The following is a 27,015-nucleotide window of genomic DNA, read 5'->3' on the forward strand; positions in this document are numbered from 1 at the left end:
TTTATGCAACAGCTTGTTTTGATTTAATCCAACGAAAGCTGGGCAGAATTGACTTGTGAGTATTAAAGTGAAGACTCCCCTCAGGTTGTTCTTTCTTCACATAAAAGTCTAGATGGATTCTTCCAAGCAGAGGGGCATTGATTTGCTGTTACTGACCAATTTTCACTTTTAATTTCTGCTTTAAGAACAACATATTTGTTTCAGCAAAATTAGGGAACTTGTGTGACACTATCAAATACTTCTCTTTGTTAACTTGCCTTTGATTGATAAAAGGAGTAAGATCCACGTTTGGATTGTGCTGCAGGAAGCAGAACACGAGACTTGATTATAATATCTTTGGCGTACTCAGCCCAAGGGGAAACTTCAATTATCTGTCACAGAGTGTGAGTGCAAAGACCGATATTCTCCACAGCGTTGGTGATAGACAGGACAGACTTATTCATATAACCTCCATGTGTGATTCAACACCCACTCTCTGTTGCGTTTCTCAGTTTTTTTAACCACGGGAATTTTAGGTTTGGGATCCTTGACAAGCACATGGGGGACAAGAAGCAAGGCTCATCAGGTGTAGGGAAGGCACATGCAGATGTGTACAGGAGCAAACCAGGAACACATAAACCCAACAAACATCCTCACATGAAGTCAAGATGAGACTGCACCAGGACTGAGTCTTCGTGTCAGGGTGACAAATGGAAACCGACAGCAAGCGTCTCTGTTATATTATGCTTAATGGCTTCACTTTCGGTAGACATTGCACGGCTGTTCATCGGGATAATGTTTCACACACATTATAAGGTGCTGTTTATTTTGCGATGGAGGAGGAAATGATGGTGGGGGACACACACATTTGGGATTTGCTTCAGACAATTTAACGCATAAAAAGTTAAAAGAATCATTTGATTTCCCACATGCCCTCCTCTCTCCTCGGCTCTTTCGTGGAATAATCTCATGATGATGATGTGAGACGAGGCTTCTTCTGAGATTTACCTCTTTGTTCACATCTCTGTGGGAGAATTACTTTGTGCAAAGGTAACGACTAGTGTCTTTTGTACCCCGAAATGTGGCCTCTTAGTGGTAATCACATGATAATGAAGGAGGAATAGCAAAAGTTAACGAGCCAAGGTCTGTTTCTGCCTTACAAAGGTGTTTGGCCTTTTGTAGGAAGACCTCGAGAAATCCCGTGAAGTGAAAATAAATGAGTAGACAATCGCTTTCTAGGCATTTGATATAGATCATGGGTTAATTGAGTTAAGGTGTTGAACTGCTGGAAAAAGAGAATTATTCTCTCTGCTAATGCTACTGAATTACTTATGTGTCATGCAAAGATCTACTGTAATTCTATCCTTTCCAGATGCAGCCTTGTATCTAAGTTCATATGGAAATTGAGCTGTTTTTGAATATGCAGTCTTGTGATGATTCAATACATTTGTGATACATTTCAATATCCACCAATTATGACAATGACACAAAGGAAATTGGATTATACGTCTTTCACTCTGTGCTGCCTTTTGCAGGGAACACAATGTATGATTGCTTGCGTGCCAGCAATAAATGCGAAGAAAGCTGAGTGAAAAGTCTTATAATTTCCCATGAGCCACATGCTTTTGAAGTGCATTCAGTGTACACCTTTATGTTAGGAAACAAAACCTAATAGCTGGATTATGTTATTTACTGCTGTCTCCAGTATTTCGCTCCCTTGCCATACAAATGCATGGATTCACATGGACTGGGAAAGGCAGGTGACACAACCACAGGTGTAAGTATAAACACATGTACACATTTATGTACAACTCTACGTGCAAAAGGATCCTTGAGCACAGGAAACAGCAACAGCAGCTGCCACCCTACTGCCCGCTTTATTTTCTTTTTCCTACTTGCAGCTTTTTTTATGCTGTACGTGCCTCAAATTTCAAGTGTTAACTCCAAGCGTGCCAGGCAGACTGAAATGTCGTGCTGTGCAGACATGAGGGTAGTCACTCACAGCTCATGTTTGAGAGTTCTCAAATGTATGAAATGTACATGCATACTCAATTTACACACAAAAGTGCAACTAAGTAGCATAAACACTCACCCACGTGTGCACGGAGGAACACAGACACTCAGAGACTCAATAATTAAGATCAGTGAAATAAATTTCGCTGAAAGGCTTGAAGAAGGCTTTTGTGATGCTGGACTAACAATTCTTTTAATTTAACTTATTTCACAGTCTGGTTGTTATCAAACAAGAGAACTCTGGACCTGCTGGCTCCAAGTCTGAATATATTCAAACCTTTTGTTTTATGCAAGCAAACTCTAAATGACATTTTTTTTAATCCTAACATCAGGTTTTCTGCTGCCAACATGCTTCGATGTACTCAGTGGAGATTATTTAGCCACAGTCAATACAGTAGTGTAATTGAAGCTTTCAGGCATTCCAATAAAAATGATAACTGTCTTGGGATCATGAGAAAACATTGTGTGAATTGGTCTTTCCTATCTGGTTCTGACAACTGGCTGCAATGTCTTACACTGAGAGAACAGCAAAGATCACGGTCAGATTTCACAAGAAACATGGGACCAGCTGACCTCATTCACTGAATAACCTTTGGTTGCTCAAGAACTGGATGCTAGGGATTCATGCTAGAACTTGATCATAAACACTTTGAGACAAAGTCTCTTTTTATCTTTTATGAACCCTGGTAAATTCCTCTTTTATATCATCACAGAGAATCAGACCAGAAGGATCTTGATAGTGATTTCAGAATGTGGGAGTATAGTACATAGAAACTGGCAAACAGAGTGGTCTTACTTCCCATAACATCCTACCAAAGCAAAAAATGTCTCCAAGCTTAAACTAAATGGCTCCTGGAGGATATTTATAAATAGTATAACAGCAAATTTTACTTTTGATAAGATAAATCTTTTCCAATTTTTTGAATATTTAAAAATTGTTTTTTTTTCTACTTATGTCAGTAAGTGATAAGCCAGTAAAAAGATGTAAATAAATTTCCCATCTAAATGTTTCAGAGCAAATTCAAACTCCAAGATGAAAAGTTGAAATGGGAAAAAGTTTTAATTCTTACAAACAAAAAAAGGGGTTTTCTGAGGGTAAGAAAAAAATGTTATCAGCAGAACAGTTCCAGCCCTTTTTTTGGAAGTTACAACTAAGCAGAGCGATTATGAAGTTTCATGTCCGTGATGACCATCCAAGTCCAAATGTGTTTTTAGTTTCCCACGAGGCAAAGCTCAAAATTTAATTAAATCTAGTCATTTAGAGTGCAATGCTCCCACCAGGCATTATTTAAGCAGTCTAGCCTTGGCTTTAGCATGAATCCAGGACAGGAAATTAAGGGAGCATTTATTAATAAATAACTTCTTAAATAGAAAATCCAAAAAAAAAAAAAACAGGGTATAAAGATATTTAAATACAACATACAGCAGTATGTTGCAGGTATAGAGTTAAAAAGATGTCCATTACCAGGTTTTACAGTTTGAAGTTCTACATTTTTAGCACCATCTGTGTTCTTGTACCAAGGCTGAGGTCATAATTCATTTGATGATCTGTGTATGCATGCACACATAAAAAATGTGCTTTATCAAAGTCTACCTGTTTTATGGAATCAGGTTAGCAGTAGTGTGTAGAGTAAAAGCAGTGTTTTAAGCACGAACACAGCAATGCACAACGATCTGAAACTCAGAAGGTTTTGCCATGGCAAAAATAAGTTGTTTTCATCAGCTACCTCCTAGTGTGACTGCAAGCATTATCTGGCTGTAATGTTGGCAAAAATGGTAAAATCTGCATTTTCCTTTAATGTTTTTATTATTATTTATTCGGTAGATGATTTCCAGCCAAATCAACTTATAAAAGGCAAACATTACAAAAAAAATCAGTTTTTAAGTAAAGTAGTGCCAAAATATTTTCTGCCTAAAAAAAAAAAGTCAAAAGTTGATTGTTATCTTCACTTTAAATGCATTACAAGATAAATAACTGGTCCGCTTTTAGCATTTCTTGTGTATTGATAGTGAAGCATGTATTCTTGTAAAACAAAACTTCAGATAAATATAAGGTCTCCTAAAAAAAGATTGACATGGGTTTAAAAAAAAAATACTCTGACGCCAATTTTAAATCACTTTAAAGCCAAACGTATCACTGTTATTTCTAAATATTAAAATAAAAGAATGCTTTATATATTTTGTTAAAGCATGTATTTGGAACTGTTAAAGCAAAAAGAAATGTGAAATGATCTCATGGTCAATCAAAAATTTACAATAATTTTAATAAGCTTTTACTAAAATTGTTATAGAGCAAATAAAAGTGGAGAATCTTGCCATTATTTATTTCTGAAGGAGTTTTGTGGTCGTTGATTTTGTTTCTTTTACCTTTGTCTCAATGTTTTTTAACGTTTTAAAGAAGTTGCAGTATTATTTTTGAGGCTGTAGTATTTTCTGTGTTTTGCTGGTTTGTTTTAAAGCACAAAAAACAAGATCATGAATGCAAATATTTAGAGGAGACATTTCGCCTAAAGTTCATATGATGGGCTGTTCTTACGCTGTATATGCTGTAAAATATCAGATTCTTTAGCCAACATGGTCACTAATATAAGCTGTTATTAATGCATTTTAAAAAATCAGGCTTTCTTGGTAAAATTTGGATTTATATGGATTATAACAGTCATAAATAACCAAGTTTGATGTGGAGGCTTTTTGTGAGAGGTCCCTTTGTGATGGACTTATAATGGACAGAGTCGTAGCTTAAGTCAACCACCAAGTAAGTGTTAGAAGAGTCAGGTATGAATCATTTTGGTGCTTATTAGCGAACTGTATATTCATAAGACTGTAAGAGATAGAGCCCTCTTGAGTTGCTGCTTATGCATATGAGTCGCATGCAACTGTAGGAGCCGAACATTTTTGCATTGCAAAGCACTTTCAGAAAATACAAACTATGGGGTGTTTGACCACATGCAGAGTTTTGTAAGCTAATTGGCGGATCATGTTAGACAACTGTAGCTCATAATTTTTTACAAATTGACTCGTTTTCTGTGTTGTATACCCATTGGCAAATTTGTTTGTTCTTCCTGATTGAAATTTGAGCAATACAAAGACGCTCTTGATTTGTGTGGTTGTTAACTCAGGTTGTGCAGCACCGACAGCTTTGGTCCAAAGGGCTGTTTTGTAAATAAATAAAATGCATACAAGGTTCATATTGTCTTATTAAGGTAGCCTCAGAGACTTTTTGTGCATGGTTTTGGTCAAAAATAAATTTTGGTGATGCTTACTAAGTGATTTGAGGGTGAAAGAATTGTCTAGAAGTGGGCCCTTGGTGAGATTCGTCTGGAAATACCTAATTTAAGTCACTCTATTCGTTTTCCCAACAACATGCAACAAAAAAATGTGTCTTTTTATGAGCTCTTGTATGGCAAAAGGAAAACACGCACAAAGCCATGGTTAAATGAGTGGATTATGGGGCTGCTAGTCAAAGCCAACAGAAGGGACTTAGTGACCCATTTAATGCCCACTTTCAAAGGAGCTGCAGTGCTGGATGCAGCCCATCCACTCTTGTATAATCCTACATGAGATGATCTTGCCTCTACATGAGAAATGTTATTGGAGTTGACGGGAACCCAACTGTCTGTCAGACACTCTTTTGACTTCACTTTGATGTTTTTTTTTACATTTAATGTTGAAACAAATCAAGTAATTTACAGTACTTGTCTGGGCACTTAGGAAAAACAGAGGAGCAAAAGCGGCTCTGTGCATTGGAAATACGTACATCAATGTCTCTCTCAACAATTACACTGCTTACTCATTCTGTGCAGGCTTTCAAATGTACTTGGGGAAAATGTGAAAGAAAAACAGCTTCTTTCAGGAAAAGTAATGAATGAACCGTGAACAATCCTCCATAACAAGTGATGTGATCTTTGAAAGGTTTCATTAGTTGGGCCTTGGTAATGAAAGCAGTGTTTAACCTTAAAAACCACAAGACGTTTAGGAAACAATCGTTGCAAAGTTTGATGATTTTTGATAGATTTTTCTTAAACTAAGCCATGCTTTATTTGCTCTTGGTTATTTTAATATTTCCTGCTACTTTCTTCAAATCTGCTGCTTTGTGTTAAATATTTACCCCGAGTATATTTAAGAGCTTGGCTTTCAGCTCATCACTGCCAGATCCTCTAGTCTTCACACCCTTATGTTCTGGTTTCATTTTTACATTTAGGCGTACGGTTTGTTCTTTGTCATGCATAGATTCTTTCTCAAACTAAGTTCCCATCACATGTCTGCTGTATTTGGGTCCTCAAACTACAAATTATGGACAAATGTTAAGGTCATTATTTTACAATTAAAGGTATTTCATGGTGTTGTTGCAAATACTTAAAGACCCACTCTGATTGTCTTTTCATTAACTGTAAAAGTGTTCTTTTAAATATAATTATGATTTTTAAGCCAAATAAAAAAACCTGTGTCGTTTTCTAGAACATAATTTCTGCAGGGTGGCAGGAGTTCATTAGAAATATGCCTGTGTTGTGGCCGGGACTGTTGGCTTAGAGCAATTCTGCCCTCGTACTGACAGGTCTCTGTTCACATGCTTACGGCCCTTCACACTCCAAGTCATTAAGGGTGCAACAAAAATGGGAAGCAATATCGGAGCTATCCAGACGCATAGTTTTAAACCAGATGCCAGCTCAGACGAGGAAAACAAAGACAAACATGGATCTCCTTGTCTGCATGTGGATGCATCAGAATGGAGCAGAGCAGGGAGCTCGCGGCCCACCCAGCATATTTTCTATGTAACAAATAGTCTCTTGTAACCCTTGTGCTATCCTAGGCACTTTGACATTGGGAGTTGGGTCATCTAGACCCACTAGACAGTGGGCTAAACCTTTTTTCTTCAATGATTTGTGAACCTCACTGGTGTCCATGGATGAACATGAAATCTTTCCACCTTTATCCACCTTTGTCATGGTAGGGAGAACACGTCAATGTGAGGGTGGGGTCATCTAAGATAGCACAAGGGTTAAACGGTTGGGGTTAGGATTTTCCGTCTGCTTCGGATTCCTGATTTAAACAAAGAAATACAGAAATGCAAGTTTGAGCCTAACTTTCTTGATATGTGTCCTACATCATCAGTAAAATGCCACAAAAACATGTTAGAAACGTAATTTATATTGGAGTGGATCTTTAAAACCTGTTTTGTTATTAAAAAAAGCAGCTTTAATTTAAATACATGCAATTATGGCTGTATATTTAAACTTGTTTACTTGAAAAGTCTAAAAGGGACATCAATAACGCTCTTTGTGCACACTGAGTGTTTCTAAATGTGTGACCTTAGCCTTTGCCTTTAGTTTGTAAGACTAAAATGTTTTTCCTTTTTTATCATCACTCCAAAACCATTCAGCTTTTACCAAAAGAGAAGGCATGTTGATAGTTTGTTTCAGTGCTCGGTGAAGCATCTAAAGAAACTGGCATCAAGATATCAGAGAGAGGGCGTTCTGTGACAGCCGAAAAAACTGCCATCATTTATGTGTCAACATCAGCCAAGTGGGAGGACAAGTTTATTGACATCCTGATGATCATCCTGGACCATTTTCCCTTTCTCTCATCGACTTAAGCTCCACATACATTAGTCAGCAGCAGGGCCAGACTCTTGTCTCATTTGTCAAGAAAAGAGAAGAGATTTCTTGTTGACGTTAAAATAAGTGTTTGCTCCAAAGACCAAATTCAGTATGTCAGGTAGTTTGTGATTGAAAACAAATAGGAAAGGAAGTTGAATGCTGGTATTTACTTACTGAGCAGAAAATATTCTATGTTCTTGAGCACAATGTTCACAAATAATTAGATTATAGAGCTTTTTCAATGGAAATCCTTCAAACTTATCGGACTTTGCTATCTATGATCAGTGCCCTTTAAAAAAAACGAACAAGTCAATTAAGTGTAATTGCTTGTACATGGAAGAATCCATATTTCCAGAGTTAAAAAATAGAGCTGTCTTAGTTCTATTATGATCTATTTGGAATAAGGGAAAAATGTCAAACATTGCTTTTCTCTATCTTTTATTTTGAAAATAAACAGCTTGATTTTTACTATCTCTATGCTCGTCTGTTAACATTGAAAGTACTAATAACTTAGATGTTGCACTAAGTCTAATAAATTTTACTTCTGCTTAGAAACCTGGATATTTTCATCACAACAACTAGCCTTTTTCTGCTCATACTAATGCAATTCCAGTAGCTGAACCCAATTTAGATGCCTTAGCCCATGTATTATCGATACCAAAGCGAACAATCCAACACATTAATAACTATTGAGCTCCAGGATAATCTGTGGAAAAGTTGCTTGACCTCTGTGGCTCATCCCTGACTGTGCTGAGAATTAGTTAGGACTTAGAACTCTTGGTGTAGAGAGGGATTAGAATAATTAGAGTTATTATATTCTCAGTGCAAGGGCTATTGCAGGTCTAGGCCAGGCTCTGCGTTACCTCTTGAGTGTTAAATTAAAAAAATGCAGCTGACATGACCCCGAATGATTGATCTTCCTACCATTTGTATGTGGTACCTTTTTCTGAGTGAAAACCTAGAATCCTCTGGTTTTAGCAGATGAAGTTTAGAGTTGGAGCATCAGTCGGGGGATGATTAAACTTCACCCCAGGTCAAACTTTGCACCTATCCAAGAATGTATGTTTCCAGACACAAGATTATATTTGTCTGTCTCCCTGTCTTCCCACACTAGAAAAAAAGACAGTGGCCCCCTGGAGCCTCTGTGCAAGGTACTGAGAGAAAGCAAAAATGGTAAACCTCCTCAAATCCCCTAGTTACTGATCCCTTCTGTTGCAGCAAATGGCTTTGAAGTGTTGTTTACCAAAGAGCCTGTGCTTACTTCACCCCACAAGATGCTTTCCAGCACTCAAAAACTTCCCATAACATATCTACCACATATTAGATTCTAAATTAAAAATCACTCAGCTGTGACACCTGACACAAAGATGGAGAATACCAAAGGAATAGCAAAGTGAACTTGACAGCAACTAAAATTACCTTTTGGGCAAAGAAGAAAAAAAGTGAGAATATTGTCTGCATGGGAATTGCATGTCCAATCTTACCATGAGCTGGATCTGGTGGGCCAAACTCCAAGTTGTATCTCAGAATGTAGAAGTTATTCCAAACATAGAGCTGGTTATCTCTGGGATTATAATCCACAGCTGCAATGTACTGGTACTGGTTGGGAAAGTGGATATCAACATATTCCCCGTGGTTTTGTTTGGTGTTGTAAATATAATCGATCAGGCTCTTGCTGACCTCGCTTTCATTGTCTTCATAGGTGGAGCGGACCACATAGAGTACTCCACAAACCATGAAGGCATTGGAGGCTGAGCGTTTGTCATAGGTGGTCTCCCATGTGGCTTCAAATCGGAGTGTGTAGGGGTTCAGTTGGCTGATCACCATCATGCCGTTGTTCTGCTCTGTGGCGTAGATCACCCAAAGCCCATTCTCATCCACTGCCAGGTCAATGTCTGTTTTACCTCCCCACTTGTACGGTGAAGTGTCATGATAGTTGGCATTATTGATGATCGCTTCACCGCTTTTAATTCGAGTTCGGAGGTCAAACTTCACAATGTTGCGGGTGCGCTCCTTGTTGAAAAACACAGCACCGTCATAGACTACAAATCCCGTCCCATCCACACGGTGTGGTAGTTTATAGGTGATCGTTTGTCGAGAATTCTGGAAATCATCCAGGGAGGAATACTCAATTAGAGTGTCTGTTCTGTAAGGAGTCCAAGGCATGAAGTAGATCTTGTCGCCAGCTTGCAATGGGTCTTTACACCAGGCCCCAGCTTGTTGCTCCGCTTCAAACAGAAAGGAAGGATCACCGACAGCTTTCAGAGTCCCGGGACAAAGAAAAACTAGTAATGGGAGAAGAGTAGAATGAGAAACAGACAAGATTAAAATGTGATGTATGAAACATAAAAAAAATGTATTACAGATAAAATCCCTAGCGTCTTCATTTTGTTTTATAGGTTGTCCAATAAAAGTGAGGACAAACACATATTACTGAGTGGCCAAAACACAACTTTCAAATACAGCCAATATTTACAAGCTGAGTAAGAATTTTGTTTTGTGCATAGAAAGATAATGAATCAATCAAGTATGTGACGTAGACTGAAAAAAAGAAAAGGAAATTGGTACCTCAGACATAAACTGTTGAATAGAAAACAAAGGAAGGATAACATAATAAAAAACAAAACTTATAGTATTGGTCCTGTAAACAAATGAAAATAAACAAATAAATAATAATGCAGCCAACTAAAGTCACTTGGCAACAGACGGGAGAGGTTATGAGAGAGGAGTCAGAGAAATCGGCAAAATGTGTCTCGGTTGTGTTAGATGTGTCTCGGTTACAGCACCGTTCTAGAGTTTTATACCAGAGGAACTTGTCATTATGGAGGGGTGCAAATGTTACAACCATTAGCATTTAAGAGTTCTTTCTTGAGGTGTTTTGGTTGTTGCTTTGAGGTATAGGAGGCATAAGAACCAACACAGACAAGAGAAGCAAGTGGTCAGATGAGAATAATGGAAAGAAGAGGGGTGGAGATAGTGATAGTAGAAAAGACAGTTGAAAGAAATAGCTTGAAACGAGGGCCAAGAAACATTGTTACCATGGCATGCTATGGGAAAGGGTTTGAAAGCCAGGCAATATGAGATTCTGCTGAGTAGCAAAAGCATCAAGGGAGAATGAGAAGAGGATGTCCCTATGGACTGCAGCCAATACACCCCCATTTAGATCGTTTGGCTGCTTGTGCTGTCTTTTTTATGGCCAGTCTTGCTTCCCTTGTAGATCTGGCTGCTAATGTGACATTTGGGGTGTTCGGAAAGGAAACGTCTGCAATGTGTTTGTAGAGGCCACCATGGGAAAATAGGTAATTTACAACCAGATGCCACAAAACAAGGAGCTAGGGTTTGGATCGTGTCTGTTATTTACCTTTTTGCTCCACTTCTATTTTAAGCGTTGGACGAGAGAATGAAAGGGGGTCCAAGGGAAAAAAAAGAGATTAATATGAATTAACTGTCATCGCTATGATCACAAATGCAGCAACATGTTATGAAACATGAAAAAAGACGGGTACACCTAATAAAGCAAGAAAGTCGGGAGAAAGATGACAGAACTGTTAAGGTCCTGTAGTTGAAAAGTGGTTAGATAGCACATGAAACATGGTCTGCTCACAATCATGGTGATGATTATTCGTAGAAATCTGACTGTCAACATTGGTTTGTATCACAGTGATGGATGGATTTTGTTCTCTAACAACACATTAATGTGCAAACTTATTGATTGAATTTGTTTTTTTGTTAAACTTCTTCAAATAAAATACATTTTTAATGATATATGCCAGCAATTTAGGTAGAACACAGCAATTCATCCTATAAAAATCTAACATAAAGATATATTTTAAAGGCTGCTGGTTAATTGCTTGTTTTTCTGGGTTTCAAAGTCTTCATAGCCCATAACTATGATTACCATACCACTAATTTCGAATTTACAAATTTTTCATTTTAGAAACCCAGAGTAATTTAGAACCTTTTAGTAGCTTTTTATGATCCATCCACCACCACAAACCAGAAAAAAAACATTTTTATTCTTTCTTTTTAAAATAAAGTAGGATAAAGACAGGTGACAAATCAAAGAGAAAACAAATTACTAACAAAAAAGATCAAAACAGGTGTGCCACATGCGGCAGATTAGTAATTAAGATTTAATAACACTATAAGGTATTTCTGGAAGATGTTGAGCGGTCTGCTGATGCTAAATACATGTTAAAATGATAGGAAAAAACATCTACAATATGTGGCCTGAAGTTATTTTCATTAATCACAATGATTGTTCCCTCAGAAGATTGACTATCATATTTATCTGCATTTAGATTAATTTATATAAGCGGCGTCTTATTGGGAATTTGTCTTTAGCAAATATCTAAAGCTGGAGCACAAGAAACCATCTACAAACAGGTATGCACTGGGGAGGTGCCTAAGACTACACAGGCAGTTCAATGTCAATAAATTCTGGACGTTTTAATCAGTTATCTACTTTTTTTTCTTCGAATGCCCATTAGCAATTACCCACTAGGTAGCCCCCCACACACGGGGCCCCCCTAGCGCCTTTACTGCACAGCTGTTTATAAATCTAATGTACTTCGGCTGCATTTTTAGTTACAAAAACAAATATGGGAATGCAGTGCCAGTTTCAAAAAGAGCAAAAAAAAAACTCCCTTTGTGTAAATATGTCGAATTTAAACTGTTGCTTAAGCAGCATTTGGCAAACCGACCGACAACGTTTGCCCACAGACACTGTGATCTTTTAATCTTATTGATTCATTTGTGCTGACACAATTGCTCTTTTGTGCAAGTGTCCAAACTTCTTTTTGTCTTTTAACATACTCCAGGAACATTGATAAGAATTTTTTATTTGTAATCAATTTAATGAAATGTTTCCCTTTTGTTTTTTTATTAAGAGGAAATGCATGCCTGAATAATTGACCCCCTATATGGAAGGTCATCCATTTAGGAGGATGACAAACTGTTCATAATAAGTTCCACAGTAGAAATAAATAACATAGATTTATACTGAGCGCATTTGTTTCATTCATTATGGTTATTGTGTTCTGCAGAGACAAACTCTGTGGTGCACACTGGCACATTAGGTGTAATTGCCTAATAGATTTATGTTGTTGGAATTCTATGACTGACCAGCTGGCCTTTTGTCCCTGGTCAAAATGCACTGATTTCATTTTTTTTTCTGTGCATGTCCTCACACATTTGTGTAATGATGTCGACAGTAAATCTCACCAAATTAAGTGCTAATCTCGTATTACTGTACAATTTATGTAAGGTTATTCTACAAATTAAAAAAACAAACAGATTAAAAAAATGTCCTTGATTTGAGCTCATATGGGAAACAGCAGAAACCTAATCCTACCACCTCTGTGAAAAGTGAACAGTTCGGCTTATTTCATAGCTGCTAACATCGCACCCTTCATTGTGAATCACATGTTGCAGCTCATGAGATTTCAGCCTAAAACTGATTTAGAAGGTGTGCTTTAAGCATTTTATCCTTCCTATTAGACATACATGTTAACCTTTGCAGACTGTGAAGTGTTTGAACACAAGACCAATGATTACTTTTGCCTTGAAGGAATGTAAAAAATGCCAAAAAGATTTCAACTTTTTCAGGAGGTGAACAGCAGAACAGAAATACTACATAAAAGTCCAGCCCCCTAAGAAGCAGTGATTAAAAAAAGTATTACTGGACTCTTTGTTTAGAATTCTGTCACCAGTCCAACATCTTGGTTGTTTTTTTCCTTTAATTTGACACCTGTCTTTTTTCTGTCTATCACTTTCTGACAACAGCACAAACAAAAATATCTTCTATAATGATGTAACCCATTAAAAAGACAAAAAAAAAGAAAGTTAAAAGGTTATTGGAAGGTGCATGAATGAAACTTTTGTTGACAGATACCCAAACTCTCTGTGGTAGCCATAGATAAATCACATGACTTTAAATCATTTCTTGAGTTCTTTCAGCAGGCTTCCATTACAAGTCTGCTGGAAAGTAACCAGAATAAACAGCATCAATTTGACCATTGCCCTTAAATTTCCAAGAATATTTTGTTTGCCTTTTTGTCAATGGCATATCTGAGAAAAATCAGACATGCGGGTCTGGTCTGGTCATGTTACGGTCAATTTTGGTCTGTACAAACAGACTACACTGCTACACTGTTTACCAAAAGAGCTAAGATGTACTGGAACACAATGTACACTTAAATATTTGAAGGTTTCAAACCAAAGGTACTATTGGCCAATGGTTGAAACAAGTTTAAAAATAGCAACAAAGAAAACTAGTTTTGGATTAGAACTGCATGACAAAAGTCAACAAAACCAAAAAATAAATTCATTTCAAACAATATGACTTTTCAATACGACTTAAAATGCACACAAATGCAAGAATTAGCTACAACATTTGCTGAACTGATGATCAGTGTTTTTGCTTTGGACACTAACCATTCTGCAGCAGCAAACTTTGGCTCTACTCCCAATTTAAACCTTTCAACAATACAACCCCTCCCCAGCCCTGATGCAGTAGAAGCCTCTCCCATAATACAACTCATTCCAATCGCGAAAGCTACTTTGGAATAATTTGGGATAATCAGAGAGCCCTAAATTGATCAGGCTGCTGACTTCTGAAGATTCTGGGCAACTGGGGATCAAGTCTGATCCACTAACACAACATCCCAATCTAATGAGCAACTACAAACTAACCTAATTCCCCAAATTTAATGTAAAAATTTGTGTTTGATGTTGTAGCTAATTGGTGCATATATACGTTTAAAGGTCAGTTTGAAGCCCAGGTTAGACATTAATCAGATTAAGACAATTTAATAGGAGCCTTTTTGGCAGCTGAGCAGCACATTTGATAATATGACCCTGCAAAAGTCAAAGGAACATTAACCTCAAATTGTGCATATTATATTTTCACTTGATTAAAACAGAGTTGGGATAAGAAAAAAATATTAATCATAATCAAACCAACCTTTACTAAGTAATTTCTTGTATTTTCTCTAGACTAAAAAATACTTTCAGTTCATTTTTAAAGTATGAATTTAAAATGACATTAGAGAAAGTTTCACCCTTGTTCAGGTTATTCTGATCCCAGAGGGAGAAACGTGAAATACAACTAGTCTGCATGTATGACTATGGTTCAGGTTTATTCAAATCTACAATAACGCTTTATTGGTTGGCTCCATGTATGAACACGTTTAAAGCCTCTGACGAACAGATACGTTTGGATTACTTTAGAGGAGCCTAAACATAGACAAGACAGGCCTGAGCAAAGAGACATGAACCTGAGTATGTTTTAAAGAAAAATTTGAGACCAACCACTTTTTTTTTAGAATGTTTTTTGGAAATTTCTTTGATGAGTTTGATTACAAAGGCATGCTTGCAACAATTATTTTTACAGTTAAAAATATTAAAGTACAAAAGGCAATGTCACACAGCAACTACATACATTTTGTGCATATTGCACAGATGAAAATTGGTCATACATTAATGTACGTGGAAAAAGTAAAAAAAGTTGTGGCCTTTATGGGAAGTTTTCACAGCTGTTTTATGAATGAACCACGTTAAAACCACAGAAGAAGTACAAATAAACCACGCAAAGTACACGTAAATCAATATAGAACATGAATTGCGTGGTTATTGCAGTGTTTATAGGAAATTTATAGGTCATTTTAACATGATATGTGCACCGTATACGCAAAATAAGGTATACATCGTGGTACATGTCAGTTAAATTTAAGTGAACACATGTGGAACGGTCGTGGAAAGCCACAAATCTGCATATGCATCTTGCAGAAATCACAAACAATTAAGTAAGATTTACATTATAATATAAACTACGGTACATAAAATGTGCATAGACTGCCTAATTCTCTACTGATCAAACATTTTTAACAGCTCAAAACCGAATTCACGTAATGACACATGAGCCAAAACCCTCCACAGACATCTGCGCACGTTGAAGAATAAAAAACATAAGAAGCACATATGAGTTACGGGTGCAAAATATATGTAGCGGCTGTGTGACAGCCTTTTACTATAGAAATAATTATAAATGTTGAATAAAGAATGTTTGCTGCATTAACGGTTTTTCTCTGTTAAAAGCTCTGCAGCTGCAGTTGTTCATCAACTCGCAGTGTCGCTATGTCCGAATTCCCACCCTAATTCCCAACTAAATAAAAAACTGTAGTGTGATGGACCATCTAGTGCCCTGGATTTTAAAGCAATTTGCTCACTGCTTTTGTTATTTAAATATGACATCATAGAGTGTGAGTGTTTTACAATGACTATTTATGAATCCACTGTGTTCTGATTATAAAAGTGTTGATGGTTTTATTAAAAAAATTCATTTAAATGCATTTTTTTTTGCCAATCTAGTGAGCATCGATGCACACTGGTTTTTTGCAGAGACTTCTGGGTGATTTCTAGGGCACTTGATTTTGGAATTGTAGACTCGAACAGCCCTGCAAAATGGCAAATGCACTATATAGTGCACTATGTAGTGAGTAGTGAGGAGGCATTTGGACATAGCCACAATTTAACCTGCAAAAGCAAAAAATTGTTGCCATTGTCCAGTATTTAAGTTGATACATGAAAATGAGATAAAGTTAACAGTTCTCGTTTTAAATGGAAAAAAAATAAATCATCTAATTAAACTACATCATGTTGTACTAATGGAATAGAAAAGGAGTAGATTCAGTATTTAGGCAGTGATACTGGGCCCTAATTTTAAAATGAGTAAACAAATCTGAAGGCATTAAAAGAACAAATAATACCTTTTTTAATTTAATTAAATCCTTAAAATTTACGGTAGTCAGAATAACGTCATTTGAGTTATATGATTTCAGCTGTGTAGCACTTGATTACAAATGAAAATGGCAATCTCATAGCTCAGACTATATGCACAATTTTAGATCTCTTCAGAGTTTTCTCTGATTTCTATCAGCCAATCTATAGGGTCAGAATAAAACCACAGGATAAGCAATTCTCCGGCTCACAGTAGAAAAAAATAATTAATTTCTGACAGAACTACAGTCTGATCAAGGCTTCAGTGAGGAAAAAAAATAGGAGTACAAAATAATTCATGGCAATCCATGGATTAATAAACCTGCAGTCTGAAGAGGAAATTCAAATGTGCTGGACCTAACTAAAAGATCAAACGTAAGTAGGAAACAAAAAAAGTTTATATAAAGTTCTCAGAAGCTCCCTCAACCAGATAAAACAGGAATACAATGAAACATGGAGTGAGGAAAATCTGGAAAGAAAATGAGAACACAGAGGAGAACCTGATGGTGGTAGAAATGCATAGCAATCAGTGTGATCAGAAATCAGTCATTGAATGAAGAGAGTGAGTCAGATACCCAAGGAAAGTTCCTGCAGATTGCACAAGAGGAAGGGAAGACAGTTGGTTAGTTTTTTAATACATCAATAATAATGAATAAAGAAAGAAATGAATCCACTCCACATTAACCCACAGATGTTAAACTATGAGCAACCAAAGGTAAAGACATTTTATCCAGTATTCACAATTAAATTCCTTCAAAAATCGATTTGAAAAATCTAATGTTGGATCTTAGATGCATTATTGCTAACAAAGGGAGACTGAGACAAGCATTTATTAAAAAATAGAATTAAAGCAAATAGATATAGGAGGAAGAAAATAAGAATAAACTCAACACACGGGGAGAACCAAACGCTAATGATAGAGACAATTTCCATAATCTGGCCATCGCTATACTCACATGATTAAAATGAAAGCATCAGCAATAAGGACATTATGTTCTCTGGAATGACTCTATGGTGGTTGAAATAAAAAAACAGAATAAGTTTTCCTCCTTGGTTTAAAATAGCATAGAGAGAGCAATCTTAATAAAGAAACATCTCCACGTTTTACATTGACTGATTCAAGCAATTACTAGAGCCAATTCAAAGGGTGACTTAGTGCCAACTAAAGGCCCAAATTTACATCCTTGGCTCAAGAGTGAAGATAATGCTGCTAATGAGGGCAGTTCATGACAAGAACTAAATTATAAACCCAAAGGGAAGAAATTGGTTGAAACGCAGGCAATTTGTAGCAAAGGCTTTTTTTTGAACATACGAAAAAATATAAAAAATCCAAACTGCTTGGAGAAAAATATAAAGAGTTTAGATAGTAGAATTAATCAGTGAATAAATTAATTATAGGAGCAATACACAAACAAAAAAGCTGCTGGTTGGATATCTTTGGGATGGAAAGGTTTTGAGGAGAAGTAGTTATTGGTCAAAATGAGGACACAGTCTGTGCTCCGTTTGCTGATCAGCTTAATGAGGATTTTATGCGTTGTCTTGCAAAACATCCTCTCAAGTCTTGTGTCGCAGCAAATCCAGGGGATCCTAAGCCCCTGGACCACTGAAACGCTTTAATCACAAATCTTACTATTTGGCAAATGATTTCCTGCATTCAAATACATGAAAACTGGAGAAATCTAAAACGTCATAAGAAAACTGTAGTAATAGTTTGTTCTGCTGTGGAAAAGTTAATATTTCTTGATGGTTTCTCCTCTCTGCATTCCCCTACAAATCAATGATTAGTTTTTAGATTACATTTTGGGTGCAAGGAGTAAGGATTGGCAAGAGGAAAGCAGCAAAGGGGATCTGGCAGGTAAATAAAAGCAAATACTTTAATGGTTCACGATAGGGCTTGAGTAGGAAAGGGTGGACTGGGCTGGTGTGGACTGAACCAGACTGGGAGAACACCAAGCACTTACCAGGGCAGTTGCGATAGGACAGATTCTGTGATCTTGGTCCTAATCTGGTAGGGCAAGGACCTTAAGAAGCAAAAAGATCACGCTACAGACATGTGTAAAACTAATTCGAATGAAATGAAGACCCAACTGCATGAACGTCTTTAGAAACACCTAATAAGAAGGAGCCCTTAGGGGTTCATTTAGTTTTCGCACCACTACAATAACCATTTGCACGATCCACGATAGATGCAAACAACTATCATAGGTGTAGTTAGACTTGAGTGCAGCCTGAAGCTAATCTCTCTAACAAGGTTGGGAATAACAACATGTGATCAATATTTAAATTAATGATAAAGCAACAAAAAATAGCAATAAAAAAAAGAAAAATAAGAAGCAGTTTAGAGTGGAAATTTTGGGGTGGAGGATTTGTCTTCATTCAATATTTTGAACTCAGATGGCCAATTTTACTTATTCCATCTTTAATTACATGTCCTCAAAGCCTTAGAGAGGTTAACCTTTAAGTTCTAATGAGTTTTGACATCTAATGATCTTCATTGTACGAGTCAACACTAAGGAGAGCAGCTCGTCAGGTATAGTTGTAATGAAAAATGCTAAGTTTAGAGAGTTTTGCAGAATAAATGTTCATACTTTTGGCTAATTATCTTCTTTCAGCAGCCTAAACGCAAACACGTAAAAGGACATCACTGCACAAAGCCCTCATACGGATTGCTGCAAAACACTATGACCCTACCTCTCCAACACTAATTATTTCAGTTCCACCTGATTAGTGATTCTGGCAATTCATCTAACTCTTTGTCATTAATCAATATGTAAAGGTTACAAGGGGAATTTCCAGCACAAATTGCAAATGAACATGACAGTTTAAAAGACAATGGGGAATATTTAATATAAAGGGCAACTTGAAGATTATTTGGGAGCTGAATGGCGATGAATATTTTAGAACAGACAAAAAGCCAACACTATATCTTTAGATGAAATATGGCCTTGTTGACTCATGAGAGACGCCGTTCTGTTCCGTCACATAATGGAACATCTGCAAACATATTTCAACACCTGCTGCACGGTTGTATATTAAGCCATCAAGGTGAGCTCCTCTTTCAGAGACTTCTCTGCACGAGGCAAGAGGAATTAAGTCCTGCTTGCTATCACAGAGAGTCAGCATGACTTCATCTGCCCTTCCTCTTTTCTGCTACCTCATAACCAGGCTTGCCCATCCACTGGAAACACGTTGAGCACATCAATAATGAGGGGAGTGCAGAGGAAGACCAAAGGCTTTTACAGGTCATATTTCATAGAAAGTTCACTGCTTGACATATATTGAAGAAGAGACAGAGGAACGGGGTGCTGGGAGGTGTTGCAGACAAAAAGAGCACGATGTCTGGATGAGGCAGAAGAGAAATGGGACAGGATATGATATAGCAGAGAATAGACAGACTAGAGAGGAAGAGAAAAACTAAGAATTGGACAGTGGAGGAAAAGGCAGAAGAGGGGCTTTCATTTCATGACAGAAGGATCATACTTACTGTAGGGCACACACTCATACTGGACCTCCAGGTACTTGTACGTCCCTGGGCAGGGGTCAGGGAAGACGTCTGAACCCGTGATTACGATGCACTGGGTCCTATTGTTGCATCTGAAAAAGATCGAGGAAAAAAAGCAAAGAAGTTGTCATTGAAAAACTCTTTTGAACAAAAAAAGGAACAAATTGAAAGCCTAAAAGAATGAATCACCATTAACATCCTTGCAGTAAAGACATCAAACTAATGTTGTAATTTTTCAACAAAGACATCATTGTCCAGAAAAAATAAATAAATTGTGACCTGCATTTATGTGGAAAAGCTCTTTCATCTGTTAATAGCAAACCTCAGTGCTTTCATTTACGACTTTCTGTTGGATCTCCACTGTGTGTAATGTTTTAGAGCCCCCCCCCATTGCGTTCAATCTTTCTTGAATGGGAGCTTGTACATTTTGAGTCTGAATATCTTCAGATTGACATTGGTCAACACTGTACTGGGAAAATACACTTGCACAATACATCTGTATGTTACTAGACTTCAGCACTTCACATTGGTATTTTTAACAGTTAGAGTGACTTTCTGTAAGTTTCACACATGACAATTGTGTTTTTGGTGTTTTTAACATGTTCTTGTGGCATTTTTCTCATAATGGAGGATATATTGTTGTATAATTGTATATTGTTGTATAATTGTATAATTGTTGTGAGTCAAAAGCAGAAGATGTAAAAAATACACTGGGCGGGCGACAAGTTCTCTGTTTCGAGCAATCAGCAACAGGGAGGGGAAGTGGCAATGATCTTAGTGCGTCTTAGGTTTCATTTGAAGCAAATTTCAAATGAACAATGTAAAAGAAAACAACAAAAGTGTTCTGATTTTGGCTGAAAATATCATAATTATAATTGAAAGATCACTGGGAACACTTTCAGAATAAATCAAAAGATGATCTGTGTGCGTGATTAAGGTTAACCCTGTTCTAAATTTTGTTTTTTTGAAGTAGCCTTTTTAAGTTTATTCTTAAAAGGCCTCCAATGATCTTAAGCTATGTCAAGTGGCCACTTTCAAGGAAAAGTTTATTCAAATATGCGTTTTATGCGTTAAATGTGCGTTTGGGCTTCCGCGTTCAAAACCCTCGCATTCACAAGTAGCTACGCACATTTGTTTGGCCTCTACGTGCAAAACATCAGGTAGCGATGTATGCATGACATCCCCTTTTATTTCATGAAGTACCAACTGTTTAAAAATTGATCATTAAGGAGAAAATAATTTCAGTTTGTGCCCAGACAGAATTACATGACACCTAGTCTTTCAAATATCAGAAAAGAGCTCATAAATAAAAAAGCCTGAAGCAAGACTCACAAGATTTGAACCGCTTTGTTATTCTGCACCAAGCCTCTTCCAGCTGCAGGTGGTGGACATAGGCTAGTAAACAGTAGCAATGGACCCTCCTTGCTTGTCCAGTGTGAACACCATGCGCTACACGTGTGTTCAAGAGTGCGTGTTTGCCGCATTCAAGAACACGTGTCACATGCCTGATTTGAACGTAGCTTTAGACAATCGAGAGATGTTGAAGGACACTTTTGGGCTGCACCAAAATCATGATAATTACATCAACACCCCAAAGCTCCTTTTTTTATCAAGGGAAATTATTTTTCTAATGGCACTGACAGAAGCCAGATCAATAACTTTGTTCTGCTGATTTAGTTGAGCCCAATTGGGACATATCTTGTAGAAAAAAAAAAAAAAAAAGAAGAAAAAAAAAAAAAACAACAAACAAAATATTGCCAAGATTTTGTATAACATTAACAATGTATCACTGGATAGACACACGTTTGTGTTCAGAGAGTATCTTAAGTGGGGCGTGTCACTCCTTTAATGACCTCCATGTGTGATAACAGATGAAAACATCCATATTCTGGAGTTGTTCTGGTGGAGGTGAATTACTATTCAGAAATTAAAACACATGCTTCATGCTGGGATCATAATGTGGCGCCTGTTTTGTGACTCATATTTCATGAATCTGCAGCACTTTCCACATATTAAATGGTCACTTTGATGGCTCTTTCTGCTGTGCTCAGGCATAAGCATATCATAAGGGAGCAATATAAATTATATCGCTTTATCTACCAAATTCCACTGAGACCAGGAAATGAATCCTTAGTTTTTTGTCAGGCATATAAAAAAGAATAATACCGAAAAATAAAATTAGTGACACTAATGAGACACAGACCTGCCATCATTATTCTGGCAAATGCATCAAAAACAGAACAAAGCAAAAAATAGCTCATATTTCTTTTGAAACATTGTTGACATAAGTGTTGATAGCTCTGCATGATATATTGCCCTAATTTTAGAGCAGAAAAATATGGGTGCCCTGATCTGTGCGAGTGTGTTACTCTGATTTCTGTCTCATCTGTGAAATCTCAGGCACCTCCTGAGACCAATTGAAAAACCCCTAATGACTTTTCCTAGCCGTCATTTTAGGAAGAAAGCGTGTAATTGAAATTCTACCCATAAAAAGTTCGGCATCTGCCTTGCTAAGGCATAGGTCTCAAAGTGCACACTAATTAAATACATTTAAAATATGATATCTCTGATTTCCTTTTGATAGTCTGAGGCTATATAGTAATTAATCATCTACATAATGAATATTAAGTCAAAGGAAGCTTTTTTTTCACTTTTTTTCATCTTGACAGAATGAGACAATCAACGTCTATAAAAACTGCAACAGTCCAATGGGAGTAGGCGAAGACGGGAGAAGCAAAAATATACATATTTTGTCTCGAAATGCAAGTGAGAGAATAATAAACCTTTGGGGAAAAGTAACTTAAGGGTTTTTTTTACGGTGGCCTTGAGGTGCAAGACACGCTTACATTTAAGATACAGCAACAGCAAATGCCAGTACAAATGAACAAATCACGAAACACAACAGCAAATCATGAAACGCAACAGCAAATACTGAAACACAACAGCAAATACTGAAACACAACAGCAAATACTGAAACACAACAGCAAATCACGAAACACAACTGCAAATCACGCAACACAACTGCAAATCACGCAACACAACAGCAAATACTGAAACACAACTGCAAATCACGAAACACAACAGCAAATACTGAAACACAACAGCAAATCACGAAACACACCAGCAAATCACGAAACACAACAGCAAATCACGAAACACAACAGCAAACCACAGAACAAATGACAGAGTCCTGGAACACAAAAGCAATTTTGGGTGAAAACTAAGAAATACTGAATTACAAAAACAATCTCGATACAAATGAACAAATCCAGAAACACAACAAGGAAAGCGGAGAAACAGCGTCTAACTGAAACGGAACGTCCTGAATCCCGGAAGTGACGTAATATAAAACTAATTGTGTATTATTTTTTACATTTCCTTATTACTGTCTTTTTTATGTGGACATTTTCAATAAATGAAACAGTCCAAAAGCATTTCTTCAATTGTATTACTACAATAAAAATTACAACAACGTTTAACAAGGTAAAGTTTTTGCTTTTCTGGTATTAAGAGTATTCCCTCTCCGTTAAGACCACTCTAGCAAGAATGCTTCAGGACTGTTCATGTATTTAAAATGTCCACATAAAGAAAACAGTAATAACATTTAAAAAATCATACACAATTAGTTTTATATAACGTCCATTTCTGTTAGAAGCCATGTCTCCGCTTTCATTGTTGTGTTTCTGGTTTTGGTCATTTGTAACGGGGTTATCTTTTAGTAATTCGGTAATTGTTTTAGGACTGTAATTTTCATGATTTGCTGTTGTGTTTCAGTATTTGCTGTTGTGTTTCGTGATTTGCTGTTGTGTTTCAGTATTTGCTGTTGTGTTTCAGTATTTGCTGTTGTGTTTCATGATTTGTTGTTGTGTTTCAGTATTTGCTGTTGTGTTTCGTGTTTGCTGTTGTGTTTCATGATTTGCTGTTGTGTTTCCGTATTTGCTGTTGTGTTTCAGTATTTGCTGTTGTGTTTCATGATTTGCTGTTGTGTTTCAGTATTTGCTGTTGTGTTTCGTGTTTGCTGTTGTGTTTCATGATTTGCTGTTGTGTTTCCGTATTTGCTGTTGTGTTTCAGTATTTGCTGTTGTGTTTCGGGATTTGCTGTTGTGTTTCGTGATTTGCTGTTGTGTTTCAGTATTTGCTGTTGTGTTTCCGTATTTGCTGTTGTGTTTCCGTATTTGCTGTTGTGTTTCCGTATTTGCTGTTGTGTTTCCGTATTTGCTGTTGTTTTTCCGTATTTGCTGTTGTGTTTCAGTATTTGCTGTTGTGTTTCGTGATTTGCTGTTGTGTTTCATGATTTGCTGTTGTGTTTCATGATTTGCTGTTGTGTTTCAGTATTTGCTGTTGTGTTTCATGATTTGCTGTTGTGTTTCAGTATTTGCTGTTGTGTTTCGTGATTTGCTGTTGTGTTTCAGTATTTGCTGTTGTTTTTCGTGATTTGTTCATTTGTACTGGGATTTGCTGTTGCTGAATCTTAAATGTAAGCGTGTCTTGCACCTCTCGGCCACCGTAGTTTTTTGAGGCACCATATAGGAGATTTTTAGCAGAGGCATCATCTGTTTGATGTTACTGTTTTAACTTGTATTAAAGGGTTTAAACACAGATGTCCATGCAAAAAGAATTGAACTCACATTGAAGTAAACAACAATTTCACATGAAGCTGCAAAATAAAATGGAGAAAGAATTGTTTCCTAAAAAGATAAGAAACCTACTAAGGAAGTAAGCTAAAATAACAGCCCCCCCCCCCTCGGTCATGTTAATCACACTGAAGTATTGTAAACGTAATCACATCACTTCTCTGACCTTTTGGAAAAAGCAGACATTGGTACAATTAGAGTATTGGAGACAATGCTGTCGAGATTTGATGCAAATCTTTTTTTAAATAAGTACCCCTGTCTAACAGTGGGATGGGCTGTAATAGGTTGCCAATAAGGTAAACTGATAGCAAACCAAATATTTACATGCAATTTAACCTTTTTTTCACTGCCATGATTAACAGCTTCAATAGAACTTTATTGGAAATGTGTTAATAAAAAAATAAAACAACAGAACGTGTGTAAATACTATTTTGAATGCAAGCCATAGTAAACTAGGTTTATTTTCCACCACTTTTAGTAACCAATAAATATATTAGCAGAAGTGATCTGAATTTTCTTTTTCTAAAACACACATACTTCAATGTTATAATATTATACCCGTGTCTTATTTTGTTTAGTCCTTGCAGTGTTTTTGTACTGGTGTTGCACTTTGGTTATTTATTGATTGTGTATTTGTTTGATAAATGGGAGCTTTTCACACTTAGTAAAAAAACTAAGGTAATTGTTGATGCTCTAAATGGAATTTCGTTGCTCATAAATGACAATGATAAATAAAAAAATCTTGAATCATGGAATAAAAAAACAGGTTTTATGAAAATCCATAAGACCTATCATGTTGTTCGAAGTATAGGCCGTGTTTTCTTTTTCATAGTTTGGCCAGGGGTGCGACTTGTACTCAGAAGTGACTTATTAGTAATTTCTTTTTAAAATGTTGGATCATATATTAATTATTTTCCCAATAACAACCAATTGCCCCTAAGCATTTTTCCACTAACAACCACTAAATGACACTGTGGGTGTGTGAATCTGTATTTGCTGACAGCAAATCAGAAGAAATGCCTCCCAAAACAAACATGGAGGAAAATATGATCATTCTCCACATAAACTATTTTTTAACTGTCTTCCATGTATTAAAAATGAGGTATGCAGTCAATGCTTCCATGTGCGATGAGGCTAAAAACTTGATGTTAGCTTCTCCCACACACTATGGGAGTGTCTAGTTTATGAACAAATCTTTGGATAAGCAGATGTGAATTATATACATGAATTAGTGTAAACGGAGGATTACGCCAGACAAGGTGGATGTGTTCAGTAGCAATGCACTTTTCTCCAAAAAGTATGACATATATTCCAGAGCGACTTATATGCGGGTTTTTTTCTTCCTTATTACGCATTTTTGGCTCCAGCAACTTATACTCCAGAAAATACAGTACTCTGCATGTTTGGTCACAATCATTTGAAATTAAAACAGTAATTGTTGAGAAGTGAATATTTTTTACATTATTTTATTTATTTATTTTATACTTTATTTCATTATTTAATTTAATTATTTAATTTAATGTGTTAAAATGTCTCTGTCTAATAGGTAATGGCTGTTTTTGTATTTTGTTCCAAAGTCGTTTTTTTGGGAAAAAAGGTTTACCTTTTTGCCATGTTTTCATTTAGTTCCATGTCAGGAAGAGCATGTGAAGTAAGGTGATTGCTTTTCATTTTTTATTTTATACACTTTTTAAGCACTGTGCAGTAATAAAGGAGCTTTACATAAGAATTTGTAAATAGTGTTTTCTGAGATTGTTTGTGTGTAATTCGACAGATGCATTTATTTTAAAGAACCTGCAGTTTTTAAACAGGTATTAAAAATTTTACTATTTTTGCAGGAAGGATAAACTTTGGAGGAACATGAAATTGGAACTCAGCATGTTGAGCAGTTTAAAAATAGATGTAGACAGATGGTCTTTAAGAAGTACAAGGAAAAGGAGTTATTTTTATAACTGGTTAAAAAAACAAATAATAAAGAATGAAGATAGATAAGAAGCAATATTTACATAGACAGTGTGAATATAAAATTTATTATTATGCTGCAATTATCAAAGAACAGGAAAAAAAGGGCAGTAAAAAATAGGAATTGTTCTCTCCATTGTGTCTTCTCAAAAACAAGTCTTTTTTTATTTGTAATTGAAAAGGTTTTTTTCTTTTTCATATTTTTTGTCACTTTTTAATGCAATCAAATCAAATTGTCATTGTATTTGATCATTTGTCTGATTAAAAAAATAAGAAAAAAATCAAATGGCTAGCTATGAATAAAGTTCGTAGTATTTAATAGGTTTTAGCAACAATGATTAGTATTTGCAATACATTGCATTTAAGTAAGAAAAAATAAAAATAAAGTGGTTTTAATATTTAAAATCTGAGCTATAATTTAAATGTGATATAGAAGAAAAATGTGAATCTGAGGATAAAATGTATCTTCAAAAATGTTGTTTTTTGGTTCAAAAAGCCTGAACTTTTATAACTAAGGAAAATACATAATACACAATCAACATTTTGTAA

At 36.3% G+C, this 27,015-nt stretch overlaps 1 protein-coding gene across 50 annotated transcripts in view; it reads right to left on the bottom strand.

Moving 5' to 3' along the window:
* The window catches only part of adgrl2a (adhesion G protein-coupled receptor L2a), a 264,519-nt gene that overhangs the window by 28,834 nt on the left and 208,670 nt on the right, over window positions 1–27,015 (bottom strand). For 27 of the 50 annotated variants that reach the window (XM_078945821.1, XM_078945818.1, XM_078945808.1 and 24 more), the window contains 2 exons: window positions 19,852–19,961; window positions 9,074–9,874 (listed from right to left, as the gene is read on the bottom strand). In XM_078945821.1, the coding sequence (XP_078801947.1) occupies window positions 9,074–9,874; window positions 19,852–19,961 (911 nt within the window). Of the gene's footprint in view, window positions 1–9,073; window positions 9,875–10,950; window positions 10,966–19,851; window positions 19,962–27,015 lie in introns of all 50 variants that reach the window. The other 23 variants (XM_078945802.1, XM_078945805.1, XM_078945804.1 and 20 more) reach the window with 2 other exon arrangements.

The sequence above is a fragment of the Oryzias latipes genome, chromosome 4 (genome assembly GCF_053564925.1).
Source record: "Oryzias latipes strain Hd-rR chromosome 4, Olatipes_Hd-rR_3.1".
Lineage (NCBI taxonomy): Eukaryota > Metazoa > Chordata > Actinopteri > Beloniformes > Adrianichthyidae > Oryzias > Oryzias latipes.